This window comes from Apium graveolens, chromosome 10 (assembly GCF_009905375.1).
Source record: "Apium graveolens cultivar Ventura chromosome 10, ASM990537v1, whole genome shotgun sequence".
NCBI lineage: Eukaryota > Viridiplantae > Streptophyta > Magnoliopsida > Apiales > Apiaceae > Apium > Apium graveolens.
The window spans coordinates 138,768,320-138,795,700 of record NC_133656.1 but is presented as its reverse complement, the minus strand read 5'-3'; the positions used below and the strand labels follow the sequence as shown (position 1 = coordinate 138,795,700).

The following is a 27,381-nucleotide window of genomic DNA, read 5'->3' as shown; positions in this document are numbered from 1 at the left end:
AGTCATAATAGCAATAATTGGGGTTAAACAGTGATCAATTGAAATGATTTAGAGGATTCAAGTTTCATGTTAAACAAACATTATAAATGGATATTTATTTTAAATTTTAAAAACTAAGGTTAGGTTGCTGATCAGTCACACACTAACCACGAGCAAGGCACACAACTATGCTCTATAAACAGGATCCAAAGGCACATATTGGCCTAATTCGACCACGAATCTGGTCCAGATAAAGAAAACTATCCAATTCTAAAATAGTTCGGTATGATAAACAACATAATTCAATAAACAGGATCATAATCAATAGTGATAAAAACATTTGTATAAAAGCGTAATGCAATTCATGAATATTACAAGGGTATATCAAGGTATGTATGAGGAATGGCTTCCAGCCTATAGGAGAATCAGGTATTAGATGAACAATGATTTCACTAGGTTTAGTTCTTTGATGTTACAAGGTATGATAGAGTATAAAAGTTTCTGTATGTTCAAGCAATTCTGTTCCAGTGTTTGATGTATGGTGGATATGTATTTATGGAGTAATATCATATTTGTGTGGTTTAGTATCTGGTAAATCAACAATGGATGGTTTACAAAGAATAAGGCTTACAACTCAAATATCAAATGATGTGATCAGGTTTCAAGGCTGGATGATTCAAAGCACTTACAATATAATGCAGAACTATTTTAAATACTAACAATATGTCACGAGAGAGTTTAGAAATATTTGCAATATATCTCGAGAAAGGTTCAGAAGTACTTGCCTTATCACAATTGATTTTAACTTCACTGGTACTTGTCTAATGATTCTATTCAACAACCACTTGTCTACTTTTTCTATGTTTCACTTACATTCACTGATCACTTGCTTTCTTTTCCTACGCCCCGCTTACTCTGCTAGTTATCATAAGTATCTATCAATATTCAATATCATATTATTCTAATCTTCACATAGACGTCATAAGGTTTCATCTACCCTTCATTTCACCCAAATCCGTTTTACGGACTGAAAGTTATGACTAAAATAGTTAAACAATAGACACATAGGCATATATCACATTAATCAGATAGCACATAGCACATAGTATGCAAGGTAATCGATCAGAATAATTTTTCAAAGAAGATTTGGGGTTAAAATGATTTTTTTTTCTGGTATTTAATATGAATTTTTAAACATTTTTCGGAATTAAAACGGGTTGTTAAATCATTTAAAAATAAATAACAGGGTTCGATTTCCCGAATATGGCATTAAAATCATTTTATAATAATTATCGAGCCTTGAAAATAATTTAAAATAATATTTTAACTTGAAACTATTTTTCGGAATTTTTAAATCAAAATAAATAATTAAATCTATTCAAATAATCAATTGAAATTAATTAATATTTAATTAAATCAATTAATCAATTAATATTTGAATTAATTGACCAATTAACTAATTAATTATCAACTAAAGTTAATTAACTAGTTAATTCAGATTTATTTTTGAATTAAAAAAATAATTTTTGGAATTTTTAATAATTAAAAATGAATTTATGAAATTAAAATAAATATAAAATATGATTTTTTTTAAATTTTCAAAACATGACTCTAAAATATGCAAATTCTGGAAACTTCAGGGACCAAACTGTATCTTCTCCAAAACTCCAGGGACTAAACTGTAAAAATGACAACCCCTCGTCGATTCGCCGGAGCTTCGCCGGAGAACACGACTCTGGCCACCTCAGGCCACCAAACTCTCCAGAACAGATCTACTAGCTACCAGGAATTTGTATATGCAATCAAAACACATAACCAATCACAAATTTGGCCGTAAAAAGTCCAAAAAACTCGCCGTCTCCAGCGAGCTCTGTTTTCCCCGGTCTAGTCGATCCAGGAATCATTTATTGTTAACCTATACATGAATCGATTGCAAATTCTACCAGGAACACGATGAAATCATCAAAAACAACTGATAACCCTTAGGGCATAAACGCCCAAATTCAATTGAAAATATTTATAGTTCATATAAACCCTAATTCATAATTTCGAAAATCAAACATCAATTTCAACATGTTATTGAACTCCAAATCAGTCATATATACCAAAATGATCATGAAAAAAAGATTTAAAACATGCAAGCATCAAATCATACAAACAACATATCGAACAAAAATTTATATTTTAATTCAAAATAATTCGAAAATAAATAAAAATATAAGAAATTAACCTTTGATTCTGTAGTAATATGAAGCACAGATTCTGAAAGTAGGTTTCAAGAGCTTTGTTTTGGTTACTCGAGCTTCACAATCGGATATCGGTAACATCTTCAAATTAGGGTTTGATTCTTAGAAACTATTATGAATATACTGTTTTTCTCTGAAAAATTTATAATTTACTGACTACAAATGGTACAAAATAAAATACGATAAATACTATTTATACTTACGGAATATTGGTACCCCGTTGGATCATACCGGATATAAAATATTACGTTTATTTGAGAAAACATATCCAAATCGGTATCGGTTTTAGGATAATTATCCAAATCTATACATTTTGTAACTATATACTTGGTCTCAGCGCTTTGGTTACACGTATTACGAGAAGATAATATAATAGTTTGATCAAAAGATCCTGTTTCTAGAAAGTACGGGTTTCATCGATTTACCGAAACGAATATTATATCTAAAATTTTGCGCCGGGACCCTCACGTGGAAAACCGTACTCTGGATCGAAAAAGTCAAAACATGGAAAATGCTTGGAATATTGCAATTAGGTTAGGATGGAGTTTTCCGAGATTTTCGGGTTGTAAAAACGTAAAAACGATTGAAGTCGGTTGGTTCCCGATTATACAAAATAGTTTATAAATACTCGGAAAAATAATTTATTATATCCATAAATCATTTATAAAACCATATATCATCATAAAAATTAACAGAAAAATATCACAATTATCTATATTTTATTTTTGACCTATAAAAATTAAAATACTCAAATTTTATCATATTTACACATTCAAACACAAATACCACTTAACAGATAATTCACCAAAATTCATATAATAATCACAAAATATTATTTTATTGATAAAAATAATTACACGATATATCCCGGATATTACAATCAATCCACCATTCTTGCGGATTAGAGCCGACCAGGTTCACTTCAGAGACCGTCGCACAGAGGTCTATGTCACCCATCTCCTTGGAGATATGATCGACCATGTTTGCTTCTTTTTTCTTGTTGGCCTTTTTGGGCTTCCTGCAATCAGAAGACCTATGACCCACTTTATCACAGTTGTATCACTTTCTTTAAAATTTCGACTTCAAAATCTCTCCCTTGGGTGCCATTTTTGCCCTCTTTACCAGAAGGGGTCTTCTTGGGCTTGGAGCTTTCAACATGCTCCACCATGTTTGATTTCTCAGTAGCAACATTCACTTTCTTCTCAGATCCTCTATTATCTTCTTCAATACGAAGTCTGAGAATCAAATCATCCATGGTCATCTCCTTTCGCTTGTGCTTAAGGTAGTTCTTGAACATTTTCCATGCAGGCGGCAACTTTTCGATCACAGCAGCAACTTGAAAATATTCACTAATGGCCATTCCCTCGGCATGAATTTCATGAATGATCACCTGAAATTCTTGCATCTGACTGACCACAGTCAGAGTCCGCCATCTTATAGTCAAGAAAGCGGCCAACAATCCACTTCTTTGCCCCAAGGTCTTCGGTCTTATACTTCTGGTCAAGTGACTCCCATAAGGCCTTAGTTGTTGGCTTCGAGCTATACACGTTATACAACAAATCAGCCAAACAATTCAGCACATAATTCCGATATATGTAGTCAGAGTGCTTCCAAGCATCCACAGCATACAGAGTCTGCGTGTTGCTCTCAGCAGTGAGCAATGATACCTCTTCATTTAGGAAGCGATGCAATGTGGTCAGATAAAAATACATCTTTTGCTGCCAAAATTTGAAGTTTATTCCGTTGAATTTCTCGGGTTTATCAGCGTGTGCAGCAGGCACAGTTGGCATAACAGGTGTAACATGCACCGTAGGTGTGACAGTCAGTATATGCGTCTGTATTACAGGTGTAAGTACACCAGTAGGCACCGCATGTGTGACAGTCGGTGCGTGTGTCCATACTACAGGTGTATGTACACCAGTAGGCACCGCAGGTACAATCGGCGGAACGAGTATTCCCGATATTTTTCCAAGAGGCACACTAAACTGTCTAATGACAGTGTGTCCCCCAGGCACATGTCCAACAGGTGTCTGACCCCCATCAGATACTATGATCTGTGCATTAGGGTTAGGTGCCTGTTGGTGAACCCCGTCAGATCCAGCGATCTGTGTGTTGGGATCAGTCGTCGTGTTCATCGTATTGTCCATAGTGTTATTGTCCATAGATCTGTTACTCAACAAAAACAAGAAGAGACAGATGTATTAGTCACAGATAATCAATAATAATAGCTTTAAGATTGTTATTACAATATGCGAATAATACAAACAATATAAGTGCGTGTATGTGCGAATAACAGAATAATAAACTGCGAAAATAAACAAGAAGGATATGAAGGAGACATTCTCGAGTCCAGATGTATAACTGTCTTCTTAAAGCTATTACGGCCTTCACTGTATGTGCGAGTCGTTAGCCTCCCTGGATAAAACGAGAAACTGACGGTGTTGCACGAACAGCACCTTCGGCGAACTATAACGGAGCAAGAAACTATCACCGGAATAGAGAGAGAGGAGGTAGGGTTTTGTTTAGGAGGCGGTTGTGATGTGTCGTATTTTGTGTAAATAACCCTAAGCCTAATACGTTATTATATAGGCTCGAGGAAACTTGTGCGCTACTCCACGAGTAATTAATTAACCGCATTAATCAATCAATCAATTAATAAATCAAATCCGTAATGGAATCTGATTATTATCACATCAAATCAATTATAATAATCCGTAATCAAAACAAATTAAAATTATCAAAGCCCAAGCCCAGTGGAAATTAAATTAGCAAAACTAGTCCGTGATTATTCGAACCAATTTTCTGCCACATTCATGTCCGCACGTCGCACACGCGGGCAAGCTCGAAGGCTTCGCAAGCCTCGGATTGCCCCTCGAAAGCCCAAGATTTGCACCTCTGCGCATGCATGTAGGTGTTGGAGCAATATATAAATAACACATTTGAATACTACATAAGTGTTTAGCTATATAAAGCTATGTATGCTCCTTTACAAATTCAATATGAGATTTTCTTTTCTTCCACAAATTTCCACTACTAAGAGACCAACTTTGGATGATCATATCTCATTCATCTCTTAATCATTTTGAGTAATTCAAAGTGTCTCGGAAAGCTATCTCGGAGGAGAACGCATTTCAAGTGTCACTTGTTGATAGACTAGAAACGACATATGTTATGTCAATGACACCAAAGGGATATTAAATTAATAGAATTGGGATATTCGCGTACGCAACATTTATCCACTCAAATTATGACTTAAATTGACTTGACAACGGGGACTATGATAAAATCATCATCATTGATGATTTCACGAAGAGCTATGAGAAACAATCAAGAAAGATGAAAGAGAGATCAAGTTGGAAAAAGTAATTCCATTAAAATCAGAAGAAGATAAATCTGTTTGTTACTCACAAAAATGAAATGAAACTCACTGATATACAAAACTATCTAACTAACTTTCTAACTAACCTGCCAGCTCAGTATTACTAAATCAAACTATCTATCTAATATTTACAATATGTAAAAAAGAATATATTATATTTCCACAGCCCCCCTCAAGCTGGACTGGGAATGGAGTGAGTAACCAGGCCAAGCTTGAGACAGAGAAAACGATGTTGATCGGCCCCCAGAGCTTTTGTCATAAGATCAGCAAGTTGTAAAGCAGATTTAACATGTAAAATATTTATGAAATTGTTGATAATATAATCCCGAATGAAATGACAATCAACCCTGAGATGTTTAGTCCGTTCTTGATATACATGATTTTCAGCAATATATTGAGCAGCTAAGTTATCACAGAACAAGTCAATAGGAGTTGGAATAGAGATGTGCAAATCAGCCAACAAGCCATGAAGCCAAATAATTTCACTAGTAGTATATCTCATGCTCCTATATTCAGCTTCACAAGAACTTTTGGATGTGGTTTCTGTTTCTTTGTTTTCCAAGAAATCAAAGAATTGCCAAGAAAAATAGCATAGCCAGAAACAGATTTTGCAGAAAAAACACAGTTACCCCAATCTGAATCACAGTAAGCCTTTAAAACCATATCATTGTTTGAAGGATAGAACAAACCAGTATTAATATTGCCCTTGAGATAATGCAAAACATGCATAGCAACATTAAGATGAGTTTGGGCAGGAGCTTGAAGAAATTGACTGAGATGTTGCCCAGCAAAAGAAATATCAGGTCTAGTCATATTCAAATAAAGCAATTTTCCAATAAGTCTTCGATAAATCTCAGGATCAGATAACAAAGGAGCATCAGTAATACTTAGATGCAAATTCTTTGGTAAAGGAAAAGAAGCTGGTTTACAATTCTCCAAACCATTATCCCTTAACAAATCAAGAATGTATTTCCTCTGATTAAGCAGAATGCCAGAAGAATTTCGAGAAACTTCTATACCCAAAAAATATTTCAACTGACCTAAATCTTTTATGGTAAAAGCCTCATGAAGAGAATCTTTAACAGCTTGAATAGAGGAAAGAGAACTACCAGTAACCAGAAGATCATCAACATAAGCAATAACTGCTGTAAAAACACCAGTAACATCAGTCCTTGTGAACAAAGAAGGATCATTTAGACTGTATAAAACCTAGTCCAATAAGATGAGCATAAATCTCAGCATTCCATTGCCTAGCAGCTTGCCTAAGACCATAAATGCTTCTCTTCAATTTACAAACTAAGCCACGAGGAACATTCAAGCCAGGAGGAGGTAACATATATAATTCTTCTTCAATATAACAATGAAGAAAAGCATTATTTATGTCTAATTGATGTAATTCCCAATTTTGTGCAGCTGTTAAAGCAATCACTACTTTAACAGTTGTGAACTTTGCCACAGGACTGAATGTATGTTTGTAATATTTTCCTTTAATTTGCTTATCTCCTCTTGCCACTAATCTGGCCTTACATCTCTCCAAACTGCCATCAGGGTTAAATTTTGATTTATAAACCCATTTACAACCTATTGCCTTGTTATCAGGTGGTAAAACAGTCAATTCCCAGGTTTGATTTGCTTCTAAAGCAGCTAATTCCTTATCCATGGCCTCAACCCATTTTGGATCTAATTTAGCCTGATCATATGAGTTTGGTTCATGAACAGACAACATTAGCCAAAGAAGCTAAATGATGATTATCATAGAAAGAATCAGATGAATCAACTATAATATTGAAATCCTGAGAAGTAGTAAGATTTGCTAACTGAAAATCTTTGTATTTAGAAGGAATTTGAATAGTCCTATGAGATCTTCTTAGAACAGGACTATGAGATGAACCTGAATCTGAACTTGGAATCTCTGAAGTAACAGTATTGTTTGGAACCAAGGAAGTGGAAGACTCATTAGAGATAAAAGTATCTAGGTTGTGAGGAACAGTAATACAATCATCAGCATCATACCCTAATTGAACTAGGGGCAGAGAAGGAGAACTAGAAGAAGGACATGAATATTTAAAAGGAAATACATCCTCTTGAAACACCACATCTCTACTAAGGATAATGGTATTGTTTTCTAAGTCATATAATTTGTATCCTTTTTGAGCATATGGATAACCTAGAAAAATACATTTTGTAGCCCTTGGTGCTAATTTGTCATTAGTTTTCTTAGCTGCATAACACAAACAGCCTACAACCCTCAAGAAATCATAATCAGGAGATTGATTCATTAAAATGGAATAAGGAGATTTCCAGTTTAAAACAGAAGAAGGCATAAGATTGATAATATGAGTTGCTGTGAGTAAACATTCTCCCCAAAATTTAACAGGCAACCCAACATGAATTCTCAAAGCCCTGGCAGTATCTAATAAGTGCCTATGTTTGTGTTCAACTCGGCCATTTTGTTGAGGATTATCGGGAATAGTTCTTTGATGAACTATCCCTTTTAAAAAAAATAATTCAGAACAGAACTGTTGAACAATCTCTATACCATTGTCACTTCTTATGACTTTAACAGCTTTATTGAATTGAGTAGTGACATAAGATAAGAATGCATAAATGACATGAGGAACTTGAGTTTTGTTATGAACAAGATGTGTCCAAGTAGTCCTAGAGCAATCATCTAGGATAGTCAGAAAGTAGACACAACCAGTTATAGTTGGAGTCTGATAAGGACCCCACAAATTTATATGTATTAAATCAAAACATGCAGAAGCTAGTGAAGTAGACATAGGATAAGGTAACTTGTGATGTTTAGCCATAACACAAGCTTCACAGTGAAAATTATTACATTCTTGTTTCTGAGACACAAAAGGTAAATGTTGTAGCTTAGTCATAGAAATATGACCAAGTCTAGCATGAATTGTTTGTAAAAAAGGTACATGGATATTTGCTTGAAAAGCATTTTTAAGAGGAATACAAGAAGAGAGTGAAGAGGTTGAGGAAGGCTGCTGAATGAGTTTATATAAATTGCCTTCCTTCAATCCAACAGCTTTGACAACCTTAGTTGTAAGGTCCTGGAAACAATAAGAAGTTGCTTCAAAATTTGCAGACAAATGATGATCAAGAAGCAATTTACCAACTGACAGTAAATTGTGATTAAAATCTGGTACATAGAACACTCCTTTTAAAATAATTTCAGGAGTTATTTGTATAGATCCAATAATATGAACAGATTTAAAAGAACCATCAGGAAAAGCTATTTGAAAAGGTGTATCTAATGTTTGAATCTCGAGAAACATAGATAAGTGAATGGCCATGTGATCACTAGCACCTGTATCTATGATCCATATTTGACCACTAGACTTATGATGTAATGATAAAATACTAGAAGCTGATAAGGTACCTGCAAAATTGATTGCAGCAGATCCAGAAGAAGTTGCTCCAGAAGAATTAGCTCCAGTAATCTGTTGTCCACCCTGCATCATCTTAAGAAACTCCTTATAAAGAGAAGACATGAGTTGTGGATCCATATTAGTGACACCATTACCAATAGAGGAGGATTGAGACGCATCAACTGAATAAGAATCAGTATCCAAAGGAGAAGATCCAAGAATTCCTGATGAAGTATCATTAACATTTCCAGCAAACCTCTGAGCAGAATAAGGTCCAGATTGAACTCCTTTTCCTTTAAACCACTCAGGATATCCAATGAGTTTAAAACATTGATCCTTAACATGTCCCCTTAGCTTACAGTAATCACAAAATTTCTCCAATTTTGCTTTCTTATAATCCTTCTTCACATTAGAAGTATGAGAAAATTTATAACCAGTATTACCACCAGAATTCGACTGAACAGATAAAGCACTCATGTTGATAGGATTAATCTGAAGATTCAGGTTATTCTGTCTCTCAATTTGATTCAACATATGATAAGCTTTGTTTACAGTTGGAAGAGGATCCATACTTAACAAACTGATTTTAACCTGGTCATATGATTTGTTTAATCCTACAATAAACTGAATCAATTTCTTAAGCTGATCAGCCTCAACAAACTTGTTCAACATATTGCAAGTATATTTTGTCATTGCACCACAAGAACAATCAGGAAAAGCTTCTAAGATCTGTAATTGTTCTCAATTTTTCTTAAGTTTTCCATAGTATTCAGCAATAGATTCATCATGTTGTTCTGGAGATATCAAGTTCTTATGAAGTTCATACAATTGAGGCGCATTAGAATAACCATATCTTTCCTTGATTTCAAGCCATAGATCTCTTGCGGAAGGTGTAAAAATGAAGCTTTCTATAATATTCTTCTCAATCGAGTACAAAATCCAACATGTGACCATATAGTCATTCCTGATCCACTTTTGTAAATCAACAGAATCATCAGCAGGTCTAGATAAAGATCCATCAATAAAACCGATCTTGTTCTTTGCTCCAAGTGCTAATTTCACGCTTCTGCTCCAGTTCACATAATTGCTTCCATTGAAAATAATCTGACCTAATTGAGAATTAGAGTTATCTCCTTGAGATAGAAAATACGGATCGTTGTAGTTGATCGCAGAATTAACCAATTGAGATTGTGGCTGAAACTGAGATTGCGATTGCGATTGAGACGATTATTCACCATTTCTCACCATTTCGATGAAGATCAAGAAGATTCAGATGAAAAATCAAGAACAAAACACAAGAAAATACAGAACTTTTGTTGAGAACTACAATCAAACACATAAACTACACACTGTAACTCTGATACCATGATAAAATCATCATCATTGATGATTTCACGAAGAGCTATGAGAAACAATCAAGAAAGATGAAAGAGAGATCAAGTTGGAAAAAATAATTCCATTAAAATCAGAAGAAGATAAAGCTGTTTGTTACTCACAAAAATGAAATGAAACTCACTTATATACAAAACTATCTAACTTTCTAACTAACCTGTCAGCTCAGTATTACTAAATCAAACTATTTATCTAATATTTACAATATGTAAAAAAGAATATATTATATTTCCACAGACTACAACCCACATTTTCCAACAACCTAGTTATTCTACGGCAAAGTATCAGGATTTTAAATTCTGTTGTGAAGTATTCAGTAATAGTGCAAAGACTTGATCATGTCTCTCAGCTCTTAATTGTTGACTTTAAATTCAATAGGATTAATACATGTGATATAGGTTCATTTGTAGTGTGTATGAATCTTAAAGATTCAATAATCCTTCACTCTTATGATTCATCAAACAAAGTATAATAAACTATTCATTAAACCTGAACTCTTATGATTCATCAAACAAAGTACCATAAACTATTGCTTTAAGGCTCTGTGCTACATGTAAGGATAAAATATTGACTGCTATCTATTGCCAATTATTGATGAGTAACAAATTGTTTGTTATTGTTTTGTTTTTAGGATGATTAAGACAGGAAAAGGGTGTAAAGAAAGCTTGCCGTATGTTACCTTATCGTCCCCTATTTTTAATACTTCTGTTAGATTTTTATTTACTTATTCTGATCAATATATCTCGTGGGAATTCTTGTCCTTTGTTTTACTAGCAGGAAAGGAACCAGGATTGGAGCGTAAATTGGTTTAAGTGATGATTGTGTGCTTGCTTTGTTTGCACTTGAATGCATTGAGAAATGCCTAGTAAAGCGTAGCTACTGCTAAGTTGCCTCCTTATAAATTCCGTGAGTTCGAAGAACAAATCGTGAATGTGATTCACATCGCTCGTAAAAGTTACAATAGTGAGCACTTGAATCCTCATATAAAGGTAGAAGTGAAGGAGATGCATATTTGTTTTCTCCATTTGCATCTCTCCATCCACTGGTCGTGGTGTGCTCCAAGGGCGGTGTTGAAACCTTAGATAAAGTATGTCATCTTATTATTTTTTGGTGACTTTACAATTTAATATTTTCTACATCTTCTCTATTAGTTTTTGTCACCGTAAATAAGAAATTTCTTTTGTCTATCATATGGCCCCCTTCATTAATATATGACGTCAAGATTACAATCTAAAGAAAAAACAAACCACCTATGGGTGAAATCAAGATTAAAATCTTAAAATATAATGAAATTAGACTATAACCTTTACAGTTTTTGCCAAAAGACGAACTTACAGTGAGAGCCTGGGAAAAACTGCCCTGCTGATTCTTAGAATCTCAATATATTAATAGAGGTTTTGTTGACAAGTTGTAGAAATTCTTCCTGGTTATGAATGTTCTCCTGTAATTAAGCCTCTAAAATTAATTGCAGTTCTGTGTTGTAAAAAAAGGTTACTCTTTCAATAGTCTTTTCCACTGCTAGAGTTATAACTCAGTTATACTTGTTCTGTTACTGTATGACATCCTAAGATTATTATCATATATAAAGAAGTTGGTAACTTACTAAAGTATGTGTAGAATGCAAAAATCAATCAGCATAATATAGCCTATAATAGTATATGGCTAAACTAGGAAATTAGTTATCTATATTCTAATTAATCCTGGTAAGGAACTATTATTTGTGGTAAAATACAACATTACAGTATTAGTCGTACAATTATAGGCTATTCATGTTCATCTAGCCCCACCTAGAAAGTTATCTATCATTTGATAACAAAGCAAGTAAACAGCCACTAGACAGGCAACTAAAAATATATTCTTAGAAACAAAAAAAAAAATTGTTTAGGTATTTACATTTGATTAAAGATTTTCATTTTTCTGTTAAATATTATATAAATGATATAATTATTCAAGGACAAGGTATATATTAAAGTTGATATATTAATTTGAAGACGGGGTAACGACCTCACTGTTCGCAATAATTTGCAAAGTGCATTTGCTCCATTTTCAACTTTTTATAAATCTGATCATCGGTAAGGTTCAGTTGAGGACGATTTTATCTACAACTATAAAAGAATATTAATGATCCTCAAAGACTTAGAAAGAAAACAGGATGGAAATCTCAGGCTCTCTGCATGCTATCAAGAAACAAATTGATTTTTTTGTCTCAGTGTGCTTAGTGATGACACCTCTTAGCCGGGCTGTTGATGCTTTCATCTGTAATTTCTTTGTAACTACAAGTATTTGTGCTTCGAGGTGCTCTTGGTGCCATTATTACTTGTTCTAACTTGCAACCTTGAAATTTATCCTGGTCTATTTTCAGTTGGTGAAATTGATCCAGGAAAATCCTCCTTACATGTCCATTGCTGCACTGAATTGTATAATCCTAGGTTGTGCAAATATAAGGGATGTTTATCGCGCCAAGAAGACTTTCAATGCAATAAGCACTGAGTTCGGACGTCTGACACCTACTATAGATTCATACAATGGTCTTATATGTGCTTTTGGAAATCTAAATCAGGTAGAAAATTATTTATTATATTCTGGATTCATGTTTTTCTATTTCAAGTTGTGGTGAATGACATGCAAATGTACTCAGAACATACACGTGCATTGCATGTTGTGATATGTTGATAGATTGTATCGGATATATTATCTTTGTCACAGAGGGAAGATTCTGCAATGTTCTTTAATCAATTAAAAGGCTTGGGTATTAAAGCAAATTCAACAACATATGTGCTGCTGATTGATGCTCATCTTTCTGCAGGAGATCATAAATCTGCACTATCTGTCATAGAGGATATGGTGATTTTCTTTTCTTCTTGAATAATAAGATGATTAGTCACCCTTTTAGCCATTTGTTTACTTGGCTAATTTGATATATTCCATTCACTTCCCATAATTCAGGTGCTTTCTGGATTTTCTCCAACAAAGAGGATTCGGGTTCGCTGTGCTAGAGAGATGGATACAGAAAATTATGCTGATGTGAATGCCCTAGTTCTCATGAGGTAAATGCTGATGAAAAATTCTAAACTATGAATAAGGCATTTGTGTACTTATATAATTGTACTTATAGTCCACTGTCCACATGCATAGCTTTTCTAGTCTGGCTTCTGATTATATTAAAAATTGTGAGCAAAATTGTTTTTCTTTACCTTTGATGGTTCTTTGGTTCATAGCTGACCTTAATCCAGATGCACGGGATTTAAGCTAGTATTCCATCAAAATAACATAGCAATAAAAATTACCAAAAAGCATCTACTTTATAAATATATATACTTGCCTTCTGGCTGGCGCTTACATAATTCTGTGCATGCATTTATAAAATCAACTCAAACACTATACATCATCTTCTTCTTCATCTTCTATATATAGCACCATCTCAAGTCCTCATCTCTATCCATTTCTCTATACATATACTACATATAATCTACCTATTTTCTCTCTTCAGTCTCTACTTTGTAATTTGCTTGTTAGAGTGATGGCTTCAAAACTTATGCACGCTGTTCAGTACTCTGCTTATGGAAAAGGTGCTGCTGGTTTGCAGGTTATTTCTTTATTTTCCCCCCTTCAAAGCTTTGTTCAATCCTTCTATTTTGCTGTCATGTGTTCTTGGCCTTGTTTTTCGACAAATGATTAATCTCGAATCCTATGAAAATACAAGGCATCATCTTAAAAATTAATCTGTAAAATTTTGGATAAGGCTTTAGTATTGGTGTTTATAAGGCTTTATCTATGAATCAGTGTCCTTCTCTGAGATTTTTATTACTGTTTGAAATTTTTTAGATAGTCTCATACAAGCACATGTCTTTCTTGTATAAACATCAAGAATCTTTCTTTATCAACAAATAAAGTAGGAACAAAGTGATGCCAAAATTACCCGGTTGTGACCATCTCCAAAGTATATACTTATACATTTATCTAGTGGCTTTGGCCTTTATGCTCAAGCACTTCTATAATTCTTTGACTTGATATACCACAAAAAGTTAACCGCGAAAAATTAATTACCTGTCTCTACCTAAAGTTAAGCATCATGTGAAACTGAATTTAACATGCAGAATGTTTGTGTTGTCGATCCTTAAACTTGTTTTCTTCCTTTTTGCAGCATGTTGAAGTTCCTATACCAATTCCTAAGAAAGGAGAGGTTCTTGTTAAAGTGGAAGCAGTTGGTATCAATCCAATTGATTACAAAATACAGGGTGGAATGTTGCGTCCTTTTGTTCCAAGAAAGTTTCCTCATATACCGTGTAAGTTTATTCTCACTGCTACATTAACGGTTTTTATAGTTCACAGTAGACCTCGGAAGTAAAATTTTCGATTTTGCTCGTGGTTTTTTCATGGGGACAGGTTCCGACATAGCAGGTGAAGTCGTGGAGCTTGGACCTGGAGTTGCAAAATTTAACAAGGGCGACAAAATTGTAGCCATGCTTGGTTCTGCGGTATCTTTCTTTTTGTTATGATTATGCAGACTATATAGACATACTTCGTGTTCATCTGATATAGGCCTTATTTTGTTAGTGGCTTCTAATCCTACTTGTAGTACTAGTCTCTCGCTCTCTGCAGTCAAGAGATAAATCTATTTAGCAGCATTGCTTCGACATTTTGGCAAGTTTGTTCATATTATTTTGCTTTCACTAATCGTGAGTGTCCATTCGGTGTGTCGGTAAAACATGCTGTATTAAAAAAAGGGACAAATTTATGAATATTAATTGTTATGAATGTGTATTATATGATTCGAAACTATGACAGACTGGAGGTGGACTGGCCGAGTATGCAGTGGTTAGAGAAGACATGATGGTCAGAAAGCCAGATGAAGTCTCTGCTATAGAATGTGCAGGCTTAGGCACTCCTGCTCTTACAGCTTACCAGTGCCTCATCACAGCAGGCGTCAAGCTCGACAAAACAGGACCACCGATGAATGTTCTTGTCACAGCAGCTTCAGGCGGTGTTGGACACTATGCTGTCCAGCTAGCAAAGTTAGGGAACACCCATATCACAGCCACTTGTGGCGCTCGCAATGATGCTTTCGTAAGGAGTCTAGGGGCTGATGAAATTCTCGACTACAAAACTCCAGAAGGAAAAGCTTTGATTAGTCCATCAGGGCGAAAGTACGATGCTGTGGTCCATTGCACAACAGGTGTTAGTTGGTCTACTTTTAACAATGTCTTGAGCTCAAAGGGAAAAGTAGTGGATATCACTCCTAGTCCAAGTGCAATGGCTACTTTTGCTATGAAGAAACTTACATGCTCAAAGAAACAATTGATTCCCCTATTAGTGTCCCCGAAGGCCGAGGATTTAGAGTTTCTTGTAAAGATGATGAAGGAGAAGAAACTCAAGACCGTGGTGGATTCAAGATACCATCTGAGCAAGGCAGAAGATGCATGGGCCAAGTGCATTGAAGGACATGCAGTGGGCAAAATTATCGTGGGAGCCTAATTATAAATCTGTTTTTAAAAAAATTTGTGTTGTGTGAGAATAAAAGAATGGTTAAATGTGTAATAATACTGCAATATGAATGTGCTTGAGTTGAATCTAATAAACTGTAAGTATGGGGGTGAGCAAGTTGTGACGTCTTGTATGATATGAATCTTTATATCTTTTAACGATGTTACTGCTTTTTCATGTTTAATTTAAAAAAATTTAAGTATAGGTTTGTTTTGGGAGATGATCCTGACAATATCGCGACATTTTTGAACCCGTGGTTAATGAATCTGATTCCTGCGTTAGATTCATCACGAATGCCTTTTTGTCGTTTTCTCTCGGTAAGAAGAGCTAGAAAATTCAAGCCATAATCCATAGCCAACTAGCTGTCGCCCCTGTGAGATCAATTTGCCCTCAATTAGTAATTGAGATGGTGATTCTGTTAAAGCTCTATAAATTCGGCATGTCCAGTCAGGGAGTGCCACATTTTTGACCATTGGTTAGTACATGTGTGGAAGTATAACCGAAAGATGTGGTGTGATGATAAAGAAAAGAAAGTTTCAGAATGCATGCAGGGGGAAAAAATGAATGTATGCAGCGAGAGTTACGATAGGTAGAGAAGTACAGAACCACAAATATGACCACACAAAACGGGTCTATTATTACTAAGTTCAAACTTGTTCTCCTTAAACTTCTCTACCCTTGTGTACAAATTGAAAACTCTGTCTTATTCTTTCTTCTCTTTTACATTTATGATCTCTCAATACTAGCAAATCTTTCATTAATAATCATGGTTGATGATAATACTGCCAAAGAGTCTGTTGTGGATGAAATTAAGAAGGAAGAAAAGGAGGTGAAAGAAGAGAAGCAAGAAGAGAAAAAAGAAGAGGAAAAGAAAGAAGAGCACAAGGAAGAAGAAAAGAAAGAAGAGAAGAATGAAGAGAAGGAAGCCAAAAAAGAAGAGAAGAAAATGAAGGCTGTTTACTACACCTCATATGGCGGTGGAGCAAATGCATTGAAGGTAATGCACATGATCTCTGTATAGATTCTTCTTCGTATATTTATATCGATATGGTCATGTTTGCTTCCAAAGGACAGATATGCAGGAATCTCGCGTGAAATGTCATCAAGTTTAAAGGTACCTTCTGTTACTAATCGCTTTACTTTGCAGCATGGTGAAATTACTGTCCCTACTCCAAAGAAGGATGAGGTTTTGATAAAAACAGAAGCAGTAGCAATTAATCCACTTGACTTGAAAGTGCAACATGGTTCTTTTAGGCCCCTTTACCCAAAGGGATTTCCTTGCGTACCTGGTAAGCATATCGTTTGTATACTCTCTATTCGGTTTCTTGACCTTGCTTTTTACCATGAAGATAGTCCCATTTTTACACTTTGTATTCAATAGATGAACTCTGAATTGGTCCATGTTTTGTTCATACGATTGTTTGTCCAATGTAATTAATCACAAAAAGTAACAGTTTATGAAGTTTATCAGCAGTTTATCTAACTAATATCTATTAATTTGAGAATCTGATGCTCAGACCTTTCTTTTCATGTCTTCAGAAATTCAACCATGCAGTTGATCATAACATACTTTCATTAGTGCAGCTGACTATCTGCAATTTATGAATTCAGCCTACTCTCCTTACAACTATATATTTGGTTCCTGCTGGAGATCATAAAAATCTAGCAATAGAACTATAATTCTAACCACTTTAAACACCCATGTGCTTTGAGTTGGCTTAGGTTCACGAGTTTATGCAGTAAGCAGTAATTTCTTCATCTTATTTAACGATTGTGGCTTGATCACGTTAATGCTGTATTTCTGAATCTGTGAAGGACTTAACTAATGGAAATACCATATAAACTAGTGATGATTTTTAAAAGGTTCCAACTTTTGTAAGAACTTCAATGTAGACTGTGTAGTTGATGTCATTTTGTGAATGACTTCAAATGATAACATCAATGGCTTCTGTGTTATGGCAATGCATAAGTCTGTTTGTACTGTGCTCTCTAAAAGTAATAAATATGTTGAACTCATGAATATACTTATTTCTCGTTTGAACAGCAAGTGATGTAGCAGGAGAGGTTGTTGAGATCGGATCTGAGGTAAAAAACTTCAAAGCAGGTGACAAAGTTGTGGCAATACTCAATTCTTATGTAAGTATTATTTATGCTATTTTTTGTCATATTTCATTTTGCCTTTTATACTATTATTATGATCCTCCCTACACTCCGATTAAGCTGCCAAAGGTCGAAACTATTGGAAAGCAATAAACAAAAATGATGAAAGCAAGAACTCTCCTACTGAGGTCCCTTCTTATTGCTTTGTATAGAGGTTTCTTACTAACATGAATGGGGTTGTTGGACAGGTTGGAGGTGGGCTGGCTGAATATGTCGTGGCTAAGGAAAGCTTGACAGTGCAGAGGCCATCTGAAATTACAGCTGCCGAGGCTGCAGGCTTACCTCTAGCAGGTCTTGCAGCTTACCAAGCTCTCACCAATTATGCTGGACTGAAGCTGGATGGAAGTGCATCAGATAAAAATATACTTATCACAGCCGCTTCAGGAGGTGTTGGTTCTTTTGCAGTTCAGTTGGCAAAATACGGGAACCTACACGTAACAGCAACTTGTGGTGAAAGAAACATAGAATTGGTGAAGAGTCTGGGAGCAGATGAGGTTCTTGATTACAAAACACAAGACGGAGCGTCTCTAAAGAGCCCATCAGACAAGAAATACGACTGTGTCATTCACTGTGCTTCATCCATTGGCTGGTCGACTTTCTCGCATAACTTGACAACTCACGGGAAGGTAATCGAATTGAACTATAGTGCCAAGTCATATTGGTCTGTTGCTGTGAGGAAAGTTACGTTTTCAAAGAAACAGTTGGTGCCTATGTCTGTTTCTCCTAAAGGAGACAATCTGGAAGTTCTTGTTAAGTTGATGAAAGAAGGGAAACTGAAGACAGTTATCGACTCAAAACATCCTTTTGACAAAGCAGAAAATGCTTGGGCAAAGAGTGCTGAAGGCCATGCTACCGGAAAATTGATTGTCGAGTTTTAATAATAAAAAGTATGAAATCTGTTTGAATTTATTGTTTTTGAGCAATGTTGGATAGAGTAGTTGCAAAACATATGCAATAGTTAAACCCCAGCTTGCTTCTAGTGTAGATACTGGTTAGAGTTGAACAATGTGGTTCTAGATGCGTAACTTTGATATGCATGTATGCCCACTGTTTACATGCTTTGTTAATAAGTCCATTTTATTGCAATGGCTGAGTTTGTTATACACAAAACTTTGTATTTACTTGACTGAATATCAAATTTATTACCAAAAACTTGATGGAATCAAGGCCGATATGAAGGTCCCAAATTCGCAAAAATGGTGTCCTCATTATCTCATGGCCTGCTCGGATTCCAGCAGTTCATTTGATATGCTGGAATCGACTCCAGTGAATGCTAAAAAAGTTATGACTGAATTGGGTCCACTTACATGTCATTTCAATGCAAACCTGAAGTAATGTTAAGTTCTTGAATTTAGCAGCCAGAGAATAGAAACTGAGCACATAAGAAAATGATTACAACATTTACAAAGGCCACTTCTAAAGGGGTATTACATTGTCTAACAAACAGTTTGAGAGAAATTATAGCTTCCGCAGTATCTGAAGTCTTCATCTATATGACTAAAACAATTACTAAACCAGATATGCTCAATACAATCCCCATTAGTTGAAAAGAATGTATCTAACATCTTTTTTAACAGCGATAATTTTAAAAAAAGAAAAGAAACCTGCACATCAGTTTTGAAGTGAATGCACCCCTTTAACAGGGTGCGGTAGGTGCTATAATCACAAACATGGTGAGTTTGCTCATCCTTGGTACCACAGTGAATGGTGGTTTTGAAGGCTGTGACTGTGACCCTTCTTTTATCAAACTCCATTATGTCGAAAAAGTTATAGAAACTTTTTAAAACTCGGTGGCAGCCAAAAGGATCAACTCACCTGTTCTCCAATTAAATCGAGGCCAACAACAAGAAAAGTGACCCCTTGAAACAATAGGAAGTAAAAATGTATGCCCTGAGCAGATAACAAGCTTCTAACAGCAGCAAGTAACAAAATGATTGCCAAAGCAAGTTCCTTTCTATATAAACGATTTCTTCTCTTTTTCTTTGTGTTCTTGGTCATCTCTAATTTGGTCAGCTCGGCAAGACCTGATTCTGAGGATGACTTGTGCATATTTGGACTTCCTCCAGGAATCTCAGCTTCCTTTTCGGCAAAAGCAATCAGGTCAGCTTCCGAGGATCTGCCCAATTTCTTAGTAACTATCCATTCATAAGAACTTCCTAGCTGAAACAGTCCTGATATCATGGCATTGAATTTTGTAACAGACATAGTATTCTCAAACAATAGGTACGGAACAATAAAGGGAAATGATCGTGGAGCTGGAAGGATGTTGAGGAGAGACATGACTCCAGGGACATAACAAACTACCCAAGCCGGTAACTCAGCTTCCGGCAGGAACATGGTCAGAGGGAGAATGATACAGAAGAGGGTGAACGAATAGAAGGGCAGAATCAGCTTCCGCAAGAGAAAGAAAAGAAATATCAAATTGGTTTTCTTGGCCAAACTTATCTGCAAATTATGACAGCATGAAACAAACAGTTAGATATAAAGATGTCAATAGAACTACAGGGTATGCCACCTATTATTGAACTCTCAGCGTGCATCTGTCTAATAACAAGATTCAGACCTTAGAATGGATTATGTCAAGAAAGCACAAGCGAAATAGTTGCATCGGACCCGAATGCCAGCGATGTTGCTGCTTCTTGTATGCCTCATAGGATTCTGGAAGCTCACATAGGCACTGCAAACAATGAGCAATGTTGTTAAATCCATAACCCTGAAACTCAATATTGCACAGGAAGCTTCCATCTTAGTATGCTACTTACCTTAACATCATTCAGATATATAAACTTCCATCCAGATAGGTGTGCACGGACAGCAATATCCATGTCTTCAACTGTGGTTCGTTCTAACCAGCCACCACAATCCTCGAGGGCCTTAATTCTCCATACTCCAGCAGTTCCATTGAAACCAAAAAAGTTAATGAAAACTCCATTTACTTGTTGTTCCACCTCAAAGTGAAAAGCCAAATTAATGTACTGCAATCTTGTGAGCAAATTTTCGTCCTTGTTCACAAAAGACCACCTTGTTTGAACTAATCCCAGGTCTTCTTTTCCCTAAGAAGAAATTGGGAAAGAAACTAATATAAAGAAGGCATTATAAATAAAAGCAGAATCATGTTCTTTTACCAGAGACTACATCTTCTAGCCAACATCGTTGTTTTTACACAGATTTGATTTGAATCAAAGGTCAGCTATTATACAGGAGCAGGACCATAATCTTAATGCAAAGAGTATATGGGTGTCTTTCATATCCTTCTTCATTCTTCTCTTAATCACACTTTGTCTATCAGATTAGTTAATTTCAGAATTTAGACAAAGTTGACAATTTTAAACGTCACAAAAAACCTAAGTTATAAATGATTATATAGTAAGATAAGTGTGTACATGCATCTATAAAGCGTAAGTGTGAAGGACATCGCATAAAATGTCAGGATGTAGACTAGTAGACAACAGAATATATTTTGATTAGGGGAGAACATTACAATATATATTATAAAAAGCGAATTGCGCTGACCACAAGACTGGATCGGTAAAAAGTGTCATGCCATGGAGTCGTAAGCATATAAATGAGATTTTCTCTCAAGTGGAACAGATGGGAGTAGATTTTCTATCAAGTGCATTTGGGTGACTGAAATGTTTATTTTACGGTAATTCTTACAATGAAATAGAACTTTGCGTTTGACAATTGGCATATATTCTCTTTCTAAATTGGTACATAACAGCCCCAGTAAAAATTGTCTGATTCATCAGAAAAGAAGCCAGCAATGGAATTACCAAAACAAATTAGGTACTGCATGAATATTTTGAATGTATAAATTATACATTAGATATGCAGGATAAAGTTAATTTACCTTAAAGTAAGGAATGGTTTTTTTCAAGAAATCTGGCCCTGGTTGAAAATCTGCATCAAAAATTGCCACAAACTCGTAATCTTTAACATAGTCACAACTCATTGCAGATTTAAGATTTCCTGCTTTATAGCCTGTGCGGATAAGTCGATGTCGGTACAGTATGCGCACACCCCTCTGTTGCCATTTATGCACCTCTGCCTTAATAAGACCTTGCACATCCAAATCATCAGAATCATCCAAAACTTGAACGAGCATTCTTTCCCTCGGCCAGTCCTGTACACACACTGCTCCAATAGATTGGTGGTAAACCTATGTGATGCCAAGGGAGAACAATGACAAAGTCAATAAAAAGGATCACATATCCATGTTAAAAAAACAAAGTATAATCTAAATTAGGGATGCAATCACACATTGATTGAAAGTTATACATGATTAATTGTTTCTGCGCGCCTGAGAATTGTTATGGAAACTTCCAACAAAATCCACTCAAGTTCTACATGCAGTCAAGTATATCTCTCAGATGTCAGTTTTAGCATTGAAGCATATTTATCATGTCAAAAGGACCAAAGTGCACCACATATCACTTGGTAGTTAGTACTGGTATTTTATTTTCAAATACACATACCCTTAAAACCATAATATGATCCAAGTAAAATATATATGGTACTGCACATACCTGAAGTTAAATGAATTATGTTCGGTCCAGATTCATGTTCTACAACCACAGCTGTACAACAGATAGTAGGCTAGTAGGTACTGATAGATGAATAGATTTTATATATGAAAATACAGTATGTGGGCCACTGAATGTTGCAGAGCTTTTTGTCCGCTTCTTACCTACGTCAATGATTGACAGGAAAATCTACTTTTTAATACTTAGACATGCGAATGCAGCGAAAAAGTGGATACAAGGTAACAAGAATAAACAAATCTTAATCAACTCCATGGTTAACCGATATGTACAGTTTTATTTCAATTCAATGAAAAACAAATAGTCTTATTAAATACAGATAGCAAAATTTAATAAAAAGGATACCAGGTAACTAGAATAAGCAAATTTTAATCAACTCCATGCTTCACCGATATGTACAGTCTTCTTTCAATTAAATGCAAAGCATATAACCTTATTCAATACAAACCCCAAGTTGGCAAGATCAGCAACATGACAAAAGCAACTTAAATTTAGATGATTCTTTTACTTCCTAAGAAGCAAAGCCTACTCTATTACTTATGTTGACTAATACCGGCCCGGTGTTTTCAGATGGATTTTACAGAATTAAGGAAATCTCCAGCATCATTTACTACTGCAGAACCTATTACTTATTTCATCAATTATATTTCATATGGAAATGTTTTCTAAAATCTCCACCTGGACTCAAGCTAATGCAGCTTATTTTATGAACACATGGAGTTCTGATTAAAGACAATCTCAGGTGTGAACTGTTTTCTAAAATCTCCACCTGGACTCAGCTACTGCAGCTTATTTTATGAACACATGGAGTTCTGATTTAAGACAATCTCAGTTGTGAACTGTTTTCTAAAATCTCTACCTGGACTCAGCTACTGCAGCTTATTTTACGAACACATGGAGTTCTGATTTAAGACAATCTCAGTTGTGAACTGTTTTCTAAAATCTCCACCTGGACTCAGCTACTGCAGTTTAGTTTACAAACACATGGAGTTCTGATTTAAGACAATCTCAGTTGTGATATTTAATTGTGAAATTCAACTGCTGGCCTGAAGTCCGATTATGACCAGAAGTTGAACTTCCTTATGAAAAATAAAAAACCAAATTATGCTCAAGCTCACTATCATAACATCTGACCAATTACTAATTAAGCAGTCAATCTTTGGATTATTAGGTTATAATAAGTTCCGAAGTAGGGGTTTAGAAACTAAATTTAACTGTATGTTTACAACTCAGCTACTTAAAGTTACTCAAAATTAAACCTAAACAACAAAACAAATACGACAATAGCAAGAAACTTTAAACTGAGATGATCTTTTGCCACCTAAGAAGCAAACACTAATCATATTCCTGAAGTTGACTAGACCTAGTTTGTTCGATGGTTTCCTAGCTTTTAAAAATAACTAATACCAATTTACCTCAACAACTGTTGCTTTCTCCATTAACACATTTAATAGTTTTATTTAGAATCAATTTTGGATATGATATTTCATTATATAATTCCTTAACTGGAATATATAACTATCAAAAGTATGAACTATATTTAACCAACTATTAACAAATGATTGCTAGTACGTTAGCCAATACCAGCTAATTTAGCTAAAACATCAGACTTGAGATTTGATATAAAATATAACAGTTGCAACCAAAATTAACTTTGATTCCAAAACCTACATAGCTTACCTCTCTTTCGTTACACATTGGAATTTGCACTAACACCATGGGATAATCCTCGACATTAACATTCTCCCCACCATCTAAATACTCAATCTCAGCAACCGGCTTAATCCCCCGAAACTTAATCCAAAAACAACCCAAAACCATAACCATCCGATCCACAGACTGAACTAAGAAAAGAACTATACAAACATTAATCAAACTCTGAAGCATCGGCGCCAAGTAAACCGCCCTAATCTCAAGCCATTTCGCATAAACATGTTCAACCAAATCCTCAACTTCAGATTTAACTAATGGAGGACTAAAATGCCAGCCTTTAAAATAAGCCAAAAGCTCAAACACTAACAAAACAACAACAATCACTAAAAAAACCTTAATAACTCTATAAATCCTCTTAGATTCAGGACCAACATCGCCAGATTGATTCGAACTAACACGGCGTCTAGCCGTAGCGAGAATAGAGATAAACGCATTAGTCAAATAGGCAAAAGAATGAGCAATCTGTTGAAACTTCAAAATATAAAGCCAAGACAATTGTCTAGCACTTCTAGTGCGTTCTTTTTCCAAGATTTGATCATGGGTCGGGTTAGAAATCTCTAAAGTCAAATGGGTATGATTTGGATTTTGAGATTTGTGATCATAACTACTACTACTCAAGTGATTGTCTCTTTGCTTGTTCCACCATTCTTGAAATTCATAGTTGGGAGCTCGAGACATTAATATAGATACAATGAATTGTATGTAGAGGTTTGATAAGTTTAAGTATGGCTTGTGAGATCTGTAAGTATGGGCTAGAGTGTGTGAATCATTACAGAGATTGAGGGAGAGAGATTGAAGTAAGGTGAGGTTTGTTTGAGGAGATGAGGTTTGTTTGCTGAAAAGTTGTGTTAGATTGTACTTTTGCTGTAATAACGTCAAATGTTTGCGCAAAGCGCGGTAAATTTAGGGGGTGAAAACTAAATGAATGATATTAGTAAAATTTTAGTAATTTAAAATTCTGGAATCATAATTATGGAATCAGATATGTGTTTCGGTCATTCCAATTTCATACCCGATGTTTGGTTAAAAAAATAAAATTTCATATCCATATGGTTTTTCATATTCAAGTAGGGAGATTTCTATGTGCCTAAAATATATTAAAATAATAATATAATTAATATAATTAATTAAAATAAAATTATTGACTTAACATATTTTAAATTAAAAAAATTCATTTTGTTACTCAATCAAACACATGAAATCAGATATGATACCTGTCACCCATACCACTCTAACCCGATTCTTGATTTCAACCTGATACCCCGTCTTGAACCAAACGACCCTTTACTATGTTGAGGTAAGTAAAACCGGATATTCGATCCGAAACTAAAATTCTAATTTGTATCTGGATCCCGTTTAAACTTACATTTTAATAACACTACGACCTTGAAACTATTTTGTTTTAATATTGGTGTTGTGAGGCCCAAAAGGGCTTATATTGGCCCAAGGTCCAAGAGACAATATCCAGACCCAACACCCAACAAGACACAATATGAATTATACTCTATTAGAGTGGGGTTATACTAGAGTAGGCACTAGATTTATAAGACTAATATTAGCGCTACAAGGAGGGAACTAACATCTTTCTCTTCTGAAAAAATAGTAGATCCCCCAAAATAACAGTTTCGCCATGGCTTATACACCGGCTTCAGACAAAACGGAGGCCCGGAACAAAGGAAAAATGATCGGAGCTACAGTTCGGAAATTAAAGACGTACAAAGTGTGAAAAAAGCGGAACTCAAGCAAAAAAACACTTGTCCGAACTCAAATTATATTCCTAGAAGAAGGTGATGCCTTTTTAGACGAAAGGACGATCAATCAGACCCTTCAGGAAAGAAAAAGCGACCTAAAGGCCGTGGAAAAACTCTGGTGGAAGCTTCCACCGGACAAAAGGTGCTATCTAGTGACATGAGGCCCCACCTAGATAAAAGCAACGTCAAAAAGAGAAATACGGAGACAATGAAGACGACATACAAGTACAAGATGAGGTGGATGAAGAGTTGCGACTTCTGGAAAAAGAAAGGAGACTGATAGCATAAAAGATCAGGAAAAAGGAATTAATAAAGTTGCAACGAGAACTCAGCGAAGTCTCCGAAGCTCACGACTTTTTTGAATATCAAACGAAGGAAAATGACTCTACTTGGAGATTGTCGAAGCAAACTGAATATTCTGAATATGAAGAATTTATAGGATCACTTTATTCGAAGCAAAAGCAGAAAAAAAAAAGATGGATAACGAGCTGCCCGATGAAGACAAATCTCAGAGCGAGAACTCAAAAAGACATAAGTCCTCAGAATTATCGAAGCTCGCAGATGACTTGGCTCTCATTAAAAGTTACATTCGAACCCAAAGCGGTGTCCTAGAAATAGCAACAGAGAGTCCGCTGTCAGTAAAAATTGAGAGTGCCAAAATAAATAAAGAATTGAAAGTTCCTCCCATCGAGTCGTTTGACAGATCCACGGACCCGTCAAATTTTATAAACCTCTTTGACGGAAGGATGGATTTTTTTGTCCATTCTGAGGTGGTGCGATGTCGATTCTTCTCTACATGTATTAAAGGAACAACCCTAAAATGGTTCAATAATTTACAACCGGGATCGATCGATTTGTGGGCCATCTTAAAAAGCAAATTCCGAACAAGGTTTTCTAGTAATAAGAAAGGTGGGAAAAATACAGCAAGTCTCGTAACGGTACATCAGCAAAATAACGAATCCCTCTGTTCACACCTAACACGCTTTCGTGCGCATATTGCAGAGAATACAGACCTCGCAGACTCCCTCGCCATGAATTACTTGGCCGCAAGCATTGACAGTGCACGACACAATCATTTACTTGAGGAGCTGTTTAAAAAAGAACCCAAGACCCTGCAAGCCGCCATCAAAACAATTGAACATGGATTAACTCTACAAGAGGCTGTCGGTAGCATTCAATGCTCCAGATCCCCGAGATTTCATCAAGAGCAGGGTCCTTGTAAGTCCATAAAATATGACAAAATAAGTTACAGAAGCCCGAGATTTCATCAAGAACGGAGTCCTCGATGGCTCGAGACATCAAGGATGAACCTGTCAGGCTAAACGCGGATAAAGTAACAATTCTCATAGTGCT

The 27,381-nt window shown here is 35.4% G+C and overlaps 4 protein-coding genes across 4 annotated transcripts; 3 read left to right on the top strand and 1 right to left on the bottom strand.

Annotated features, from left to right (window-relative positions):
* The first annotated feature begins 10,711 nt into the window (after positions 1–10,711).
* Positions 10,712–13,430, top strand: LOC141691056 (pentatricopeptide repeat-containing protein At1g26460, mitochondrial-like). Its single transcript, XM_074495803.1, has 5 exons — positions 10,712–11,049; positions 11,157–11,466; positions 12,742–12,939; positions 13,086–13,223; positions 13,326–13,430. The coding sequence occupies exons 3-5, from the start codon at positions 12,775–12,777 to the stop codon at positions 13,428–13,430; spliced, it is 408 nt and encodes a 135-aa protein (XP_074351904.1). The 5' UTR covers positions 10,712–11,049; positions 11,157–11,466; positions 12,742–12,774.
* A 301-nt stretch (positions 13,431–13,731) lies between these two features.
* Positions 13,732–15,999, top strand: LOC141692463 (chloroplast envelope quinone oxidoreductase homolog). Its single transcript, XM_074497316.1, has 4 exons — positions 13,732–13,965; positions 14,524–14,665; positions 14,766–14,857; positions 15,168–15,999. Exons 1-4 carry the CDS (start codon positions 13,900–13,902, stop codon positions 15,852–15,854), a joined length of 987 nt encoding a protein of 328 aa, XP_074353417.1. The 5' UTR covers positions 13,732–13,899; the 3' UTR covers positions 15,855–15,999.
* A 437-nt stretch (positions 16,000–16,436) lies between these two features.
* Positions 16,437–19,175, top strand: LOC141692462 (chloroplast envelope quinone oxidoreductase homolog). The gene is made up of 4 exons (XM_074497315.1): positions 16,437–16,860; positions 17,011–17,152; positions 17,908–17,999; positions 18,212–19,175. The coding sequence occupies exons 1-4, from the start codon at positions 16,477–16,479 to the stop codon at positions 18,899–18,901; spliced, it is 1,308 nt and encodes a 435-aa protein (XP_074353416.1). The 5' UTR covers positions 16,437–16,476; the 3' UTR covers positions 18,902–19,175.
* Positions 19,176–19,404: 229 nt separating this feature from the next.
* On the bottom strand, positions 19,405–25,123 carry LOC141690108 (putative xyloglucan glycosyltransferase 6). Its single transcript, XM_074494751.1, has 5 exons — positions 24,245–25,123; positions 21,874–22,182; positions 20,786–21,076; positions 20,587–20,700; positions 19,405–20,468 (listed from the first exon to the last, which is right to left on the bottom strand). The coding sequence occupies exons 1-5, from the start codon at positions 24,953–24,955 to the stop codon at positions 19,830–19,832; spliced, it is 2,064 nt and encodes a 687-aa protein (XP_074350852.1). The 5' UTR covers positions 24,956–25,123; the 3' UTR covers positions 19,405–19,829.
* Between the last annotated feature and the right edge of the window lie 2,258 nt (positions 25,124–27,381).